Source organism: Anser brachyrhynchus, assembly GCF_964034855.1.
Source record: "Anser brachyrhynchus genome assembly, chromosome: 4".
Lineage (NCBI taxonomy): Eukaryota > Metazoa > Chordata > Aves > Anseriformes > Anatidae > Anser > Anser brachyrhynchus.
The window spans coordinates 27432383-27450503 of NC_137698.1; the positions used below are offsets into that span (position 1 = coordinate 27432383).

The 18121-nt window shown below is 36.6% G+C and overlaps 1 protein-coding gene across 8 annotated transcripts in view; it reads left to right on the forward strand.

Moving 5' to 3' along the window:
- The window catches only part of SH3RF1 (SH3 domain containing ring finger 1), a 90536-nt gene extending 72840 nt beyond the window's left edge, over positions 1-17696 (forward strand). For 2 of the 8 annotated variants that reach the window (XM_080589031.1, XM_080589038.1), the window contains 3 exons: positions 1872-2206; positions 8557-13435; positions 16163-17696. In XM_080589031.1, coding sequence (XP_080445157.1) covers positions 1872-2206; positions 8557-8725 — 504 coding nt within the window. In that variant the 3' untranslated portion in view covers positions 8726-13435; positions 16163-17696. The remainder of the gene's footprint in view (positions 1-1871; positions 2207-8556; positions 13436-16162) is intronic. The other 6 variants (XM_080589035.1, XM_080589034.1, XM_080589032.1 and 3 more) reach the window with 6 other exon arrangements.
- Positions 17697-18121: the final 425 nt, after the last annotated feature.

The window sequence follows — 18121 nt, forward strand, 5'->3', positions numbered from 1 at the left end:
GTAAAGTTCAGAAGAGCTATTAGACTGACTCTTGGAATTTTAAATATTTTCTTTTCTGGAACTGTGACCAGATGCTTTAGAAAGTTGCATGGTTAGTAATTGTTATCAGTAAGAATCTCTAAACTGGTATACTACCCTGGTAATGGGGAAAAAAAAAAGTAAGGAAAAAAAAAGAAAACAACAACAACAACAAAAACTTACAGAAACATAAGAAGTTTAGTACTAACAAAATGAAATTCATATTTAGTAAAAACTAGTATTCCTTTAGGTTGTATAAATAAGTGAAAAAAATCAATTATGAAACATTAATTTTACTTATAGTATTACAACATTTGTCTTATTAAGTAGACAGATTATGAAAAAGGTTATAAGGAATGCTTATTGCACAAAGAAAAGGAGGTAAGCTGCAATATCAATCACATAAGTATCTTTTGTAAATGGAGGTCAGTAGAGTTTCTAGTGATTCCATTTCTCTTCCTTCCATTTAAAGTACTTTTCTCTGTGTATGAACTCATTTTCAGTGTCCAACAAACCATGTCATTATGTTACATTGTTGGCAGAAACATTCCTCCAAATTTCTGAGTGGTTTTCTTTTACAGTTGTGGTCTATTTGGAATCTTTTTTTTTTCTGTTTTTGACAATTTCCTTTAGATCTCAAATGTTTTAAACATTACCTTGCTACTTTTCACCTACATGCAATCCTTAATGAAGTTTTTGAAGGTTTTAATCATAGGTTTGTAACAGTAATCTCACCCACTTTTTAATTGTTTTTGCTGATTATTGTTGAATGGAGGAACCTAGAAGTTTTTTTTTTGTTTTTTTTAAATGGATTTAGCTGTAACCACTGAATCCAGACCAAGGTGCCTTTAGGCAGGACTTTTAGAAAATAGATTTAGAGTTTAAGGTTGAAGATGCTAACATATTTGGATCGTGTTAATTTCTTTGAGTTTCTGTATTTCTTTCCTATTTTGTAGACAGCAGTTCTTTCCTGAAATAGCTTTAATTTCTTGGAGACTTGGAAGAAAGACAGAGGATTTTTCATTCACAGTTCACCAATTCCACTGCATCCCAAGCTATAATAAAAATCTCATATTGCTTAGCTTTTCTCTTTCTGTGGTTAAATAGCTTATTTTTGTCTTCAGGGCTTACAGTCTGGCACCTCTCATAAGCACTAAATTCACTTAGTCAAAGGGTTGGTAAGAAGATCACTGCCACACCCCTTAAAAGACAAACACAAAAGCTACTTAAATAATTCTCTTTAGGGTAAGTCTTAGTCTTCAGGGATTCCTGTCTGGACAAGCAAAAAGAATGTTTACAATTCCCCCCTCTAGCAGAACAGCAAAACACAATACATTCCCCTTGTGGCAAATTTCTGCTAAATCATGAAGGTCTTCCCTTACTGAGGGTAAATAAAAGACACTTATCTAAACAGCGGCCTCCAGGGCAGACTTTTCTCCCTGGTTGGTTTGAAATGATTCTTTATTCCTTCCTAGAAACTTCCTTGTTAACTAAATGTTTACTTCTTAGAATCCCTTTGTGGGAATCTAACTCCTCACTCCTTTTTCTAGACAACCTTTTGGGCCAGTGCCATTGGCTTTTTAAAGTAGGCCTTAACTTACCTTAACTAAGCAAAAGGGCTTAGCATATTTATGGTCTAAACGAGTTACTGTTTTTCTCTTTAGAATTTTAATAATTGTCTTTCTCTTTTATAATTTTCATAATTAACTCTTGTAATAATTTGTACAATATCAAGCATTTCCTCATAATTTACTTGAGTCGTCTCTGATCAAGGTGACATCTGTAAGAAGGAAGTGTTCAACTCTTTGTGGAATGCCTTCATTCTAAAATGAAGCACTGCTTTTGGTTCACAGAAAGAAAAAAAGGGGTTGCTGAAGCTGCTTTCTGGAGCATCCACCAAACGCAAGCCCCGCTTGTCACCTCCAGCATCACCAACTCTGGAGGTTGAGCAAGCAGCTGCAGAGTTAGCCCTGCAAGGTGCAGTTGGGCCAGAGCTTCCGGCAGCAGGTTGTCACGGCAAAGCTGGATCCTGTCCCACCGACTGCGAGGTCTCTGGGCTGGCGCAGGAGACGCAGCATCGGAAGACAAGTTCCCTGGATTCCGCTATTCCGATAGCGCCACCGCCTCGGCAGCCGTGCTCGTCCCTGGGTCCGGTCCTGAATGAGTCCAGGCCTCTTGTCTGTGAAAGGTAAATTATCCCTGTCGTGAAACTTAGGCAAAGCAAGGAAAAAACTGCACATGGATATTTGCTGTGTATTAGAACTGCTAGTAGTTCTTCAAAATGCTGAGGTTTTGTAGAAAAAATAAAATTTGCTCTTTTAACATTGCTTTATATACTTACCAGCCAACTCTAATGTTTGTTTGTTTTCTTTCTGTGTTACTTTAAAGTTTTGGCATAAAAAGACACTCAAACACAGTGATCTAGACCTGGTATGAGAACTGAGTTAGATAAAACAGAACACTTTATAATCTTGCATATGTGAATATCAGGTTAGTCTTCAGGATTATTAGCAGTACATAATTGCCAACCCAAATGTATGTTGAATAAGGCACTTATCTATGCTTAGGCTTACTATGTAATTTCTTAAACTGTTGCAGAGATGGCTTTACTGTATGAAGGCCCTGTTACTGTGCATTCCACACAGGAATCTGTAGGGCAACCTCTGAATCCTGGCAAGTAAGCCTAAAAAGCGCACAGTTGTTGGGTCTCTGAAGCTGACAGGCAGTTGCTTTAAAGTTCTGTCCCTTTTATTTTGTGTCCACCTATTATTTTCAAATTTAGAGTTCCTCAGTAGGCTGCACAGGCTGTGAAGGAAGTGGCAGTTTTCTAACTTCTGTCTCTTTTTATTACCCTTGGTAGTAGACAAGCAATATGAAGAATGTCATAGGATTTCTTTTGCAGTAGCTACAGGATTGTGTGGCGTACAGAAAAAAATAGGGTTGCAGTATAACAGTTCTAAGACTAAATTGATTCATGCTGACTACTGTAGACTTTGTTCTGATACTATTAACTCATGGTGTGTGGGCATACCATTGTACTTTCAGAGTCCCATTGATCTTAAGCTACATTTGTGTCTTAAGAGCCAGACAGTATGTAAGTTTCTACTTCGTCTTTTATTTGACTTCTGTCATACCTTTAGCGTTTTTTTTAAAGGTTATTACTGTTTCTATGCAATTTTCTTGCAGGAAATATTTTATTTCATATTAAGTTTCTGAAGTAGATTACATTCATAGATAGAACGTAAAAACTGAAGGGCTTTGCTTTAAAACTAACAATTTATTTTCACATTATCACGAATCTATTTGGCACAATAGTATATTTTAATGCTTTGAATGTGACAACAATATCAAATTCATCCTGGTATGACCAGTGGATATTAACATAAAGCTATTTGCATCCTCACAAAATGTGGATTTTTCACTTCCATGATGGAGTTTTCTTGTTACTACTTATTTCAAATGATGCTGTATACTTTTATTGATATAATAATAATATACACTCAAACATTCCTTTTAGTATAAATCTGTGTCCTTAATGTTTATTTAAGTGATAATTGCTACCACAAAATAATTCTCCCTGATAGTCATGTAGAGTCATTATACTTTTGTCAGCACATTTAAATAGAATTTCATCTGGGTTCTCTTTGTCCTTTTCAGGGCAGTATTAATACTTTTCTTGCTGATATGCTCTTGTTAAGTTTGTTTCTTTAGGCTGAATTGCTTCAAATCTGTTGCTTAATAATATGTACAACTCACCTTGTACTCAAGGTCTTCAGAGTAACTTAGAAGCATCAGTCAATCCTACTAGTTCTCAGAAGGGGTGTGTGGGGAACCGACTGATAGCACAATAGTATCTTCAGTGAAAATTTGGAGTTGAGGAGGAAAATAAGTTTAGCAAAAAGCAAAAGAACAGAGAAATCTCCTGCTAAAATTGTTCTGCTCTTACGTATCAATATTGCCATCACAGGCTACAGTCTGCTTGGAAAAAAGCAATGGTACTCTTTCTATTCTGACTCTAGCTTTGGACTATAATTATTAGTGTTTAAGATTTATTTTCAAATCTGACTAGAGGATTTAGGAGTCAGGTTCTGCTGATATTCTGGGTGAATTGGCAGAAAAAGTGTCTGAATCAACTCTGAAAAGCACTTGAAAATATTCCTGTTTAACACTGAGTTTTCTCTGGAGTCCTGGCTTCCTTTAAAGACACAGGAGTACATTCTCATTGTAATCCCACTGTTTCTCCATTCACTAGAATTGCAGGTTCTCTTAGAGTATCTTTAATGTATGTTCTACAGAAGAGAGGAAGTAAAAAAAGTGAACCATTAAAGAGATTTGTTTCCAGTTATACAGAATAAATGGATTAGCATATTTGATAGCGCACAGGTTCTTTGTGGTATGGATTTGCACATAAATACCGTGATACCTGTAGCCATTTCTCTGAAGGAAGAGAAGATGATGGCATTCCCTTCCATCTTAATATTGCAGGTCTCCTCTGTAGCAAACCAGTAGTTTACTTGCCACTACTGTACTCTTCTCCTTTGAGCTAGGTTGACTGCCCAATGGTGTCCATGCTCTTTCATATGTTCATTGTATAGGATAAGGAGAAACGTTAAACAAATTTCAGCCAAGCCTCGCTTCCAGTTTGGAGCAGTTTGGAGAATTGTTTTCTCCTCACAAAGGGTGTTAGATCACCTGCGACTTTGCAATGGTGTTCAGTCATTCTTCTGGTCCCCCAGCCAAGCTGCAAGTTGTCTTACAGTGGTACCAAATCTTTTTCAAGACTTTTCTCTTTTAGAAGGAAGCATTGATTAAATAGCCTTAGGTTTTACAGTAAATATATAGCACTGTAATAATAAACTTTTCAGCACTCCACAAGGGGGTTAAAGACCTGAAGTCGAACCTAAACGCACATCACTGTGTAACCTAAACTATAAAACAAGTCCTTCATCCAGTTATAGTGAAAGATAGCAGAAATTTTGTTCTGCCAGTAAAGTGGCTCCAAGCCATTTAATTCCACCCAGAATGATTGGTGTAATATCTGCTTCCAGTGAGCAGGCTCGTGGCTTTAGAGGGCAACAGGTTTTATCAGGTCTGGCAGCATGTGACTCTGTTCAGAACCATTCCCCCCTAGAAGGGAGTTGATCAGTGCATCAAGGCACCTGCTCAGTAGATGCAAAAGCTGCACAACAGCAGTATATAGGTGAGGTGAAAAGTAAAAATTCAAAAAACAAACAAAAAAAAACCTGAAAAGTTTAATATAAACTTTAGTGTAATAACAGTAATTCCAACTTCCTGTTGTCTGCTTTCCTCAGCTAAATTTTTTTTTGCATATGTGAAAGTATCCTCTAGGTGACTGGACCAATGATTCATTGAACAAAATAGGAAAAACACAAGTAAAACAGCCTAAAAATAACTGCAAATAGCTTGGAAGAAGATCAGTATTTAGTGAAATTGAAGCGATGAAGGAAGAGAGACACGTGAAAGATGTAATCCTTTTCATGTTATTGAAGTGTGTCAGAAATGCCAATATTACCAATGAAAAGTAGAATGGAGAAATGTGAAGATAGGTCACCTTCACCCCCCTAAAAAAAAAAAAAATCACAAATACGAAGTGCAAGAGCACTGTGGGATACAGCCAGACACATTAGGAATATCAGGAAAGAACTCATGGCAAACATAGTGGTTGCTTCTGGGAAGCTGTTGCAAGTTCATTTTTATAATATTTGATCACTAACTTATTAGAAAGAATAATATTTTGAAACATAATTTAAAAAATACTGTAAAACAGTCAAAGCAAATAGAAAGAAAACACATACTGTGCATCTAAATATACTGGGCAGATGGGGGATTGTTGTAACTGAAATAAAGTTGTAGTTTATAAGTCACTAATGAATATACTGTGCACATTAAAAGTATTCATAGATTACGTGACCAAAAGGATCTGCAAATTTGACCTTCAGACACTGAAAATGTTTGCAAATACTGAATAGGGAGATAAACAAGGAAGTGTTTTGGAGATTCAGACGTGGGAATGAAAAAGTTTTTCCAAAACATAACCCACACTTAGTAAATGTGGTTGTTTTTTTCCAGGAACATGGCAATGAATTTTTGAGCTGAAGCATAAGCTCTTTATTCTGCATAACATTGGTAATTTTGACAGTCTGTTGTAAATGATGAAATAGGTAATAGAAGAATAATTTTTGTTCCATAGTTGATAGAAGGTGATCTGAATGGACAGCTGTATGAATTTATGATGAGTCTGGATGGGATCACCTCTGTTTGGGCAAACAGAATTTGTAAAATATGACATGAAATTTGCTGGTTTGCCATAATAAGAAGAGATGGTGTGATTTTAAAGGCACAAACTCTTGTAGGTTTCTTGCTGATTAAGCATTGCAGAAGATAGTAAAACAGCACTTAAATGCCAGGAGTGTTGTGCTTTGTATTAGACATAACATTAAAAGATGAATATCAAAATATTTGGAAAGCTAATGAGAGGTACTAAGTTACTGCAGGGGTGTGAGTGTTCAAATCTGTATGGAAAGCTTTGGATTTCTGTGCAAGTTGGTGATGGGCTAGGGAGGGCAAAGAGAAGAAGGGTATTTGCTAAGTTGTTGGTTTTAACACTTAGGAAGGAACCAGCAGCAGAAGCTAGGAAAGGAATAGACTAGTCTATTAATTCAGGAGAATGCAGAGGTAACTTATGGACAGCATTAGAAACTGAAACGAGGGTATTTCAAGTGGAACAAATATTTACAGCGCACAATTTGAAAGAATGGAAGGTAAGTAATACAGGTATTCTTTCTTAACACTCATTTTTAATGGGCTTTCTTTTAGATAAATATAGTGTGTGTTCTGTAGTGTGATGGTTAATTTTGAGCCCCCAAAGCAACCATTTATTGCAATAGTAGAAGTTCATCATAGCTTTATTGCAGTCCTTTATCTTTTACTATCTTGTCCTGTCTGAGTAGAGGCTGTTGTTTATGTCAAGTAGTATACATTCTTAAGAGAACTTATGGTCTATTAAAAATGTTTGCTTCTTATGTCTTAAGGCAGCATTGAAACCCAAGCTGCCCATGGCAGAAGTTAGTGCAGGGGTTTGCCAGGCTATCTAGGCTGGACAAGTAACGTTCTGAAGCTGTACATTTGATAATCTCATAATTTGGCTTGGTAGCTTCTATGAAGCATGAATCTAATAATTTCAGTGCTCTAAAATCTGGGGATTTTGATAATTAAAATAAAGTCCTAGTTTATAAGTCACAAAATGTGATGACTGATTAAGTCCTAATATAATTTGCTATACGTACATTTCCCAAAAGACTTTAACTCTTTACACCACGCTGCTACTCTTTTTCTGAATATTTCTAACAGCGTGGACAGACTTTATTTTTGTTTTATTTGTTCTTAGGCAGAATGCACTACTATAACACATCTTTTTCTGTATCAGCATTACAGAATTAACTTATATTGTTATGGGTACATTGAGCTATAGTTGGTATTTCATCCTTTACTAAAAGTATCCTGTTATATTCTTCATGAGTGAAATCAGATTTTATCCAACACATCTAGCACTGCACTGAAGGCTCTTAACCTTAAAAGTTTTTGAATTCTACAGTGAGCCATGGATTCTATTTGATTTCAACATGCTGACATTACTGGCTGTGTAGCTAGAAACTCAATTATAATAATTATCAGAAAACTTTCGAGAAGTTGACACAATTGTCTGCAGAGCTATAACATTTAAATTTTAGGTTGATGTGAACTCAAGCTGTGATATTAGATTGAGTGGTGTTATACATGTTTGAAAATAGGTATAGAAGAGTGTTTGTAGCCTGTATTTAATGTGTAGTGGAAGTCATATTCGAAAAATGATTTTACTGTGAAAAATTGGAAAAACATACTTTTTTCTTATTGGTCAGATGCTAAAGAAAATTGTTGGGCTGAACACTTTTTAAAATGTTGTTTTAATATAGTAGTACACGAATTGTGTAACTGTGTCTAATTAAGATGGCATGCGTTCTTTTCCTGAAAAGCTTCTAAGATAAACACAAATAATTAAAAACAAATGCAAATTAATGTGTTTTGTTAGTTGCATCTTTTTATACTATGCCTTTCCTTAGAACATTCCCTGGGATAACATCATATTAAACATATAGTCATAAGATTATGCCCAATTACTGCTGTGAATGCTTTGATATTGTTGAGTCATGCTAGCTGGAAGAGCCTGCAAATTTATGTCCAAAAATGTGTTTATGGGTTTTCTCCTGTTATTTGACCTTTTAGTGCATTTTTACAGGGATCTTGGTTAAAAAATTGTGGTAAGAGATGCTTACGTTTGACTTAAATTCATTATGTTGCTATTATTATTTTCTGTTCAAGATATACTTAACTTTTAAGTTGCTGTGTTCTACTCAACAAACGGTTCTAGGCAGTTTCCTGTTTTGATAAGTTTTAACATGCACAAGAATATTTTTAAAAGCATTAGGTTTTAAAAAGAACCTGAACTAAAGTGGGATTTTTTTTTCTCTAATTATACAGGTATAGAGTTGTGGTGTCATATCCTCCTCAGAGTGAAGCAGAACTTGAACTTAAGGAAGGTGACATTGTTTTTGTACACAAAAAACGTGAGGATGGCTGGTTCAAAGGCACTCTGCAACGAAATGGAAAAACTGGCCTTTTCCCTGGCAGCTTTGTAGAGAACATTTGAGAAGATTCATTCCAAGATCATACCATACTGCAAAGTAGCACAAGTATTTTAACAGGAAAAGCACAGTCATGAAATATTTTCAAATGACTGTAATGTAAACAAAAATATTACATATTTTTACAGTGTCTATAGCACAATTACACCAGCGAACAAAGAAGATGAAGGCATCTGCTGGTTTTATCACTTCGGATTCTTAAGTGTGATGTGTGCCTTGTACTGTCTGATTTATTATATAGAGGAACTTTTTTCCCCCAAGTATGTTACATAAATGAACATTTGTTTACAAGGCTGTAACTAATTTATTCTTGTTTTTTTTTAAACTTGAATTTTGTGTAATAGCTGAAATTCTTGTGACTATGATTTTAACAAATTATTAATTTATGAAAGAATAACTAAGGGGAAGCTGGATTCTCTCCTTATGAACAAGCAATTATATCTGATAAAGAGCCTCCCATTTATCCTCTGGACATTTTTCCCCTGCTGTGTCTGACGGTGGAGTAAGTCTCTGTTTTACGAGTTAATGTTGAGTGGTGGTGATGTGGCGTCAAATAGAATTTGCCAGGTGGGGAAAAAATGTGTATTTAGTTCTTTGGATGGAGGAAAAAAAAGTCAGTGGTGTTCCTGAGTCTAGTTCTACTCCTTCATAAATCACCCAAGCAATGTTTCCAGGAGGCAAAGATGTATGCGAACAACTGATTAAAATTCAACAATCTCAAGGTTAGAATCATCTCAAGGTTAGGAAGGAAGAAATTTAGAAGTGTCAGTAAGAAATTCCCTATACCTTCTGTTTATGTAATAACTGGGCTATTTGAACAAAGCTTAGCTTTGTATAATTTGGCCAGTCCTTTGAGCATTTAGCGCTCAGGATCCAGCAAAATTGGAAGGAATGTTAAAGCCCAACACTTAGAACAATGATAACTTGAAAACACCTGTTTGAAAAGACTGAATACAAAAATAAATTTATAAGTTGTACTTAATGTCTAAAAATGCCTAAGAAGTGTAATTTGCTGTTTTCTTCTCAAACTGATCTGCATGGCCAAGAGATGTTTAAACATGTCTGAGCAATAGTGGTGGTAAGTGATGCACTTGTGTTAAAGTAAAAGGCTGTATGAAACACTGTGAAAACTTTACTAACTTCTTAACCATTGCTACTTCGGTATGTTCTGACCTTTTCTTTGTCTTGCATGTTACTCAATTCTTGCAGTAATATAGCTGTGCATGATTTGCATTTTCCATCCCAATTACCTGTTGCTGGGTTATTTTGCTCTGAAAGTTTCCCAAAAGCCACTTGACCAAAACTAGTGAGCAACTCATCTTCAACTAGAGGAGGTGTCCAGTGTTTGAATCATTAATAAAATATTTTAATGTCCTTGCAGCTGATGGATATAAAGAACGCAGCCTGCAAGAAAAGCGTTGTTAGTCTTTCAGGGTTTTGTTAAAGATTTGACACTGGTGAACACACATGCTACTCAGCTGAACTTGCTTTTTTTATTTTATTGTTTGATTGTGAGTCACAAGTTCAGTTGTGACTTTTTGCAAGACACTGAGCACCATCGTCTCCAGTTAAATCTGATGTAATTTGGCTGTTACTCAGCACTTTACAAAGGGAAGCCAGTAGTGTGATTCAGTGTCACACAGTATACAGAATAGTGATGTGTTAAATCCTTATCATTTTATTTTTTGAAGTTACACATTGAAAAATATCATATTAGCGACAAGGATTCCTTGCCATATCAGGTAGTTATCATGATGGTCTTAAAAATAAGAAAAAGTATATCTATAAGTATATGTAGTTGGACACGACATCATTCCCAAATTAACCTTCTCTCTGAAACACTGTATAATTCAGTTTTTGTGTTTTTAAATATTTTAAATAGTTTACTTGAATATTCATGTAATATATAAAGGTTTTGTGAAATGAATTTTTAGTTAGAAAGAAGCTGATATCAGCTTTTGTCAGCATAAATTGGCACTAGTGTGTCATAATATTCTTATTTTGGAAAATTTATTGCATTTTATATTAAAGACTACTAAAGGTTAATTTTTTCTATCTCTACTCTCCATATTTTAAACAAAGTGACTAGGGTACCTCTATTACTAGAATTTCACAGTGTAAAGTCAGTTAAAAATCAGCTGTTAAATCCAGTGGTTCTGTTAGACGGAATACATTTTAAATTTTTTTCATATTAAATGTTTGTAAAAAGGGCTTATTACATAGCAGTGCAACAATGACAAAAATGCAGTTTATCATTCCTTTTTTGGTGATCTTTTAGGGGTTATTTTTTGGTTTTGGCTTGGGATTAATTCAGTGTAGAAACAGACAAACCCTGTGCATTTGCTTTGTGTAATTCCATAAAAATTTTGTAAGATATTTTATATCTATGTTTGAAGTCCAGTGAATGTTAAGTGTTTGATTTACTATGTTAAACTTCCAATCCTAATAAATATTTTCTTAGCAAACAGCTAAATCAAAATGTGTATGCAAACATTAAAGTACTTGTAAAACAAACAAAAAAACAAAAAACAGAAATTAATTTCAGAATTTATAGGAGGATATTTCTGCTGATGGAGAAAGTCTTCAGATTCCATAATGTTGGAAGTTTGGAATGGTGAATATTATGCAAAAACTGTAGAAAGAACTGATGGATCTGGCTGATCTTTTCCCTTTGCTTATTTCTGCAAGCAACTTCAGAACACGTAGGTAACTTCCATCTCAATCTGATCATGACTGACTAGTTTGCTCTAGGTCTTCTTATATCAGGCACACAGGAGTTAAAAAGTGCTTTCCCTAGAGGAAGTATCTTGTGTAATAGATCTGCTGTGTGTGTACTGAGAGAGTTCCCAGCCCTGAGGTTTGAGCATCTACCGAGGTAGAGGTGTTGGGTGGCGAGAGACTCCTTTGCCTTGAAGAAGTTTGCTGTGTGCACCAGACAGACAGTAATGCCTAAGTAGGAGACCTCGATTTGGATGTGTTCACTCATCTACTATATACGTGTGGCTGATGGAAAAATCGTAGAAAGTTATTCCTGATAGTATTTGCAAAAATGTTTAGATGTTCTAAATGTTGCAGCTACTATGGTAGGTTTCTTGTTAGTTAAGACTGACTTGGTCCTACATCCTGCTAGCAGTGGATGATGCAGCTTCAAGCCCTCTCTGTAAAGAAGGGATATTTAGTCTAAGTTTCCTTAATTTAAAAAATACGTTTAACAATAAAAAAGCAACATGAGTGGTAGAAATGCAGAGTGGAAATTATTGAAAAAGAGCTTTATTTTTCTTTTCAGAATTGTGATCAGACATCAGTGTATCCGTAGGAGAAAAGTACACACAAATGTCGTGGTAAGAAATAAAACTATTTCTTTGGATTGGAGGGGTTTGTGTGTGTGTGTGTGTGTATTTTCCTGTATTGTAATTATTGAATAATTCTAATACATGTTTAGCGTTTGGATTGCCAAAGGTGCCTGAAATCCTGTTCACCCTCACTTCATTACCTCTGCCTTACAGCAGTGGTGCCAATTATGACAGTTTTGCATAGGCTTAAAAACATGGGTTCTGAGCATTCTGTTTCTTTTTCATAGGGCTGGCAAAATGTTTCAGCTGGATTGCTCTTTTCCAGTAGCTTTAAGCAAATATGTTTAAAGGTGCGTATTGACTTTAATGAAGCACAAGAATCCATTTGTCTATTTAAAAAGCTATTTGTCTGGCATTAATAAAACTCCAACAGCATAGGCTCATATATTTGCACAATAAATAGTGATGTCCCTGGTTTGTAGGGTATCCTGGGTATTGTAGGACATACCAATGCACCCATCTTCTTTAGATTCTTACCATGAATCTGCAGTAAGTATACTTCTCAAGTCATTGTCAAGTGCTCTTTTCCTGCACTGTGGTAAATAGTTAATGGTAAATCCTACAGCAGATCTGAAGCTTGGCTTGACCAAAACCAGTGTTATTGTTCATTTGAATGATTTAATTATTAATCAGCTGGTGTACTCAAAATACCTGTATATAGAAAAATAAGGGCTGAGAATGGTGATGGTTGAAGGTGAGGACCCAGACATTAAAGGTGAGGAAAGAGTGGGAAAGAGAAAAGGAGCTGGAAGACCTGGATGTGGGACATGGATCTTACCCAACTTATTTGTGATATATTATCAGAGTCCAGCTCTATGAAAGGACCTAAGGGAAACTTGAATGTCTAAGACTGAAAATGCAGCCCTCAATCTCTTAAGTAGTCTCTTGAGCTTGTGTTTGCCTGTGTCTACAGAACAACAACTGTTCTGGTTGGCCTGAGCTGCATAGTTGTTCTCATGTCAAAACACGTTTGAAATCCAAAACAAGACGTCTGTATTCATGAATTACCTGAAAGGCACCTGATGGGTGTGCTTGGAGAATATATATCACACTGAGTACTGATTTAAAAGAAAACAAACAAACAAAAACCACAACAGGAGTTACAGGTTGCCATTAATAAACAGTGGTAGTGTCTATTTTCAACATAATCTATGTAGTATACTGATATTTGTGGGCTGTCTTGGGAAATGGTACAGATGCAAGGCAGTCTTTTTCACAGTGTTATCCAAATTCCTCTTACTTTCTAGGAGACAAACTTGTTGAGGTCCTTGAAGTTAGCAGCTGCTCTTGAAATCCTGAGGTCTCATCTTTCTGAGCCTCAGTTTCCTCATTTGCCAAACTGACAGCTCCTGTTCTTGTGAGGTATGTGATGTTAAGCCCATTCTGAATGTAAATGCTCACTAGTTTTAGTGTACTTGCAGATAAGTTCTGATGGATGATTACACATGCCTCCAAATACAATCAACAGCTGGAACATCTAAATCCTTCTCCTAGAGAAGTCTCCTGCAGACTGATTTCGGTGGGTGAGAGACTTAGCTGATCCACTGAGCAGTTGAAGAGCAATTTGGTCAGAATCAGCCTGATACAAGGAACAAAACAAAAATGAATTCACTGTATCCAATCTGCAATATGCAAAAGCTATTCAAAATGTAACATAATGAGCATTTCATGCATGCCTATCAAATCATGGCAGTTACACTGAATATAATGTTAGTAGATGTCAGAAATTACTATTTATCTGTTCCTTCTACTGTTCTCTTTCCTGCCAGCTGTAATATTTTTCTCAAAATAGAAGTGGCAAAATCATTCCTTAACTTCTCTGTTGTTCCTACTCAGTGGATTAAAGACAATTTAAACACAGTAACGTTAGCCCCAGATTTCAACTATACATAGTTATAACTAGCTTGTAAAAAATCCCTCTTAGCACATTCAAATGAATAGTACTTAGCTGTTCTCTGCAACCAACCTAAGTCCCTATATTATGGTCCTGTTTACGTGGCATGCAGAACCCAAAGCCTTCTGATGTTTGCATCTAGTAGTTACTTAGATCAAAACCAATCCAGATGTGCCCAAACAGTAGCTACATTTTATTTTCAGAGTGGTGGGAACAGCCTGTGCAGGAGAGTAAAGAGTGGAAATTTGGCAAGCACAGAACAAAAAAAAATACTGTATTACAAAGGCAGAAAGAAAAATGTCAGGATTTTAAAATATCTGTGCAGGTGTTTTCTATCCCTGCTGTCTTAGATGGAACCCCATTCCACAAAACAAATGGACTTTGATCCCCCCCAGCTTCCATCCTGCCACACACACACACTTTCTAGAAAGGAAGGCAATATAAGTCTTTAAAAGATCCAAATTCTTTGGCATTAGAACACATGGTTGGACTCTCAATTACTGCAAATCAGTGCTGCTTCATTGATTTCATTAAACTTTGTTGGCATACACTGAATATGCCCCCTACTGTTAAATAGTGAAAGAAAATATCTTCTCTGGAGAAGGAATATATCTGAAAAACTGAACTTGTTCATTTTCATACTTGGAAAATACAGAGGTTTAAGGGCTGTGTTATCTTTTTCTCAAAAGTGTTTATCCCGCTGGTATAGATAAGGCTCTAACTAGATCAAAGATGATGCTGTTTAGCAGCACTGTAATGCATGGGAGACTTGGTCACTTTTCAATCAAACCTGTAAATTTTCAGATCTATAATTGCAGAGTAGTGTCTGGTTTGGAAACAGCTGCTAGCCCCAGAATCTTCTGTGGTTAGTTACTGCAGTATTTTCTCATGGTATATCTGTGGAGGCTTGGGAGAGAAGATGAGTCAGCAGCTGAATGTCTTTAAAGTGGTCATTGACTTTGTTTTCCATAACAAGGGACACGACCTAGGTCAAATTTCTTATTTCAGCTGGCTGAACTCTCAATAAGCTGAAGAATGCTAGCTCTTAAAAGTTTACAGTTTAAATAAGTTTTCCCTACTTTCTTTGCTAGGCAATCTCAATGTGTCTTTTGAATACATGCAGATCAGGAAAATTTGCTGTGTTTTTTCTCCATTATCAAAGGTTTGCTCTATGCTTCTCTCCAACTTCTAAGTTTATAGTTTACAAGTAACTATATTGTCCTACATATCACTGAAATACATTGCATTTAGTAATTTATGACATCTGTTATGCATTACAGCTTTTTTTACAAGGATGAAATTTAATAACTTTTTAAAATAAAACAATATTGGGCTATGTGAAGATCAGCCTTTTCAGGATGGGTAAGAACACATGCAAAGAGATAAATGTTCTAAAACTCAGTTTAAAAATATTTTTTATAAAGGGGTAATCGCCCTGCCTGTGCATTCAGTACCCTTGTACCACAGGCATATTCCTTAATACTGAAGTGCATATTTTTGCCAAAGGCTGCTAGGCATAACTCATAGGAAGCTGGAGTGCTTCAGTTGAGAATGTCTCTGGGAGACGGAGAGCAAGAATGAGATGATGTCTGATTTCTGTCAGGTGAACCAGAGACAGGTTCCTAACCAACTATCATTGGCCCAGTTGTGTGCGCCACTACCATATTGATTTTTGGAGGCCTGCTACAGGTTTGGTCAATAAGATGCTGGAAAGCACTTCTGATATGTACCTGTTTAGATGTAACATCTAAATTCCTCGATAAGGAAATCCATGTTAACTTGTTGTCAAATGCAAATAAGATTTGGCAATATCCACAACACAGGAGTGTTCTTGCAGTTTGATACCTCTCATTTGGTGTAGTATTAATGAACATAGAGAATATATGGAAGTGGCCCGCAAGAATCAAGCCCAACTCCTACATTTAGACTATCCAAGAAAATCTAAATACTAAAATATAAAACTGTCTGGGTAACATTTCTCAAGTGTTCCCCTGAGCACAGGATCAGCCCGGCTTTGACGATCGGTTTCTGAGAATGGGAAAGTTGCTGCAGTTCTCTTCGACTGATGACTTGCCAATCTTTACTGTGCCCCAGTGGGGAATGGGTGGGAGGAGAAAGAGCCCTGTAATTAGAGATTGGTGAAACATGGTCTGGTTTAACTACAATTTTTTCTTTTTTATGTTTTTGTCACTAAGCTGTCCCTTAGTAAAAGATGCCAGTACTCCTCTCCCACAGTAGGGCAGTGTGGTTCATTACTGGATCTGACCAAGTGTTTGGATGTCTGGGAGATGAGGACCGCAACAGAACTTCACTACTTCACTGAACTACTTCACTGAACCGCAACAGAACTTCACTGTCTGTGAGGCCTCTTCTTCCCAGCAGGGCCCCTGCGGTGACAGCTCCGTTGCCAGGTTGCGTGGGTGCAGGCGCAGTCTAGGCCGATGGCAAGACTTGGTGGTGGAGCTGCTCAACATCCTCGGACGGCTGAACCAAGCCGTGAAAGCTGTCTGCTCCTAGAGCAGTTTCATCTTTTCAGAGGTTGTGCTGGTGGAAAAAGATCAATCAATAGGTTGCGTCTGTCTTTGCAGTGTAATGTATTTATGTTGGCAAGCCTTTGTTGTGTGGGCTCAGCTGAAGCGTGTTACTGATGAACAGGGTGATGTGGGAATTTTTCCATCTGCTCTCTTACTGCTTTTGCTGATCTGTGTAACAGGTTTGGTTTTGACTGTGAAGTATCACACTCTCGTAGCTGACAGTAATAGAGCATACTCGCACAGCTGTGATTTAATTACACTACAGCCCCGTTTTCATTGAGTAATGGCTAAGTCCGCCAGTACAAGAGATATCTTCTGTCAAGTACAAGAGTTAGCTTAGAGAAAAACTAGCAAACCTGTGCTTTTGAGGTTTTTGGGCTTGAACGTCAGATAGTGCTGGCAGAGGCTGTAACTCTTCTTTGTTGTCCGTGTGCGAGTCTGAAGATCTGTCCGCATATATCTGTGTATTTTCTCTTCGAAAATCTTGTGAAAAGCAGCATTTTTTAGGAAGAAGTTGAAAATTTAAGTAGTTTCTTCAAGGGCAAATACCAGATTCCGGTCAACTTCTGGTTGATGTTTTTTTCTTAAAAGCTGCCAGTTTGTCAGGCATTTGAAATGACATAAATAGAAAGTATTGACAAATTCATAATAGCTTATAGCTGTACTATGCTATATTTTTGCTATATTCAGTAACACAATCAAATGCTTGGGGAGCAGAGATTGGATGCTGAATTTGTGATTCCAAGTATAAAAGAGGTCCCTAGGGCATGAATGTAATATCTTGCTTATAACTTCAAATTACTTTTTTATAGCTAGAACTAGTATGTCTAGTGGCTAATTATAACGTAGCCTGATGTTATGCCCAACCACCTCTTTCTCTGCTTTCTCGCATTTAACCTCCTAGGCCTTCATTTCAGAAAGGATTAAGTGCTTTGGAGTCTCATTAAACAAAAAAGCAAACAAAAAAATGTTAAACACTTTACAGAACAGGAATGGATTTAAGCATGGTCTTGATAGTTAAATGTGTGATGAGGTGTTTTACTGAATAAGTTTTTCTCTGTCTGGACCATCCCAGAAATAAAGTGGTGTGAAGCATCTGGTTCTAGGAAAACGAATGCAATGTTACGTACGAATAGAAGTTATTTATACGTTTCTAAACCAGCAAAAATAAATCCAATTGACATTTCAATCCTAAAATTGATTTCTTGGGTGCTTTAATGTTTAGATATGAGGGGAAAGTACAGCACTTCGGAGATCTCGGGAAATGTTTTCTATTTTCCACTTTGAGATTTAATGGTCATGGTTGACTGAATTGGCCCAGAATACTCCTTCCCTTCCTCTCATGTTATGCATTAGTCACCATGGCTGTCTTTGGTGTAATCCTTTGGTGTAGGCACTAAAGCTACACTGACTTCAGTGGGAGTTTCAGGTGCTTGTGAGTTTTGCTGAATCAGGGACTTAAATTATGCCTCAGACCGTGCTTAAGCAAATAATCCCAGACACTTTCACCAATTGGGTATTTAAAACAGTCTGCTGACACGCACGTTGAGAGCAGTGCGTGTCTTCACTGAAAGAAAGTTCAGAGCAAAGGCCTTCAGTTGCTGTAATTGGGCAGCACAA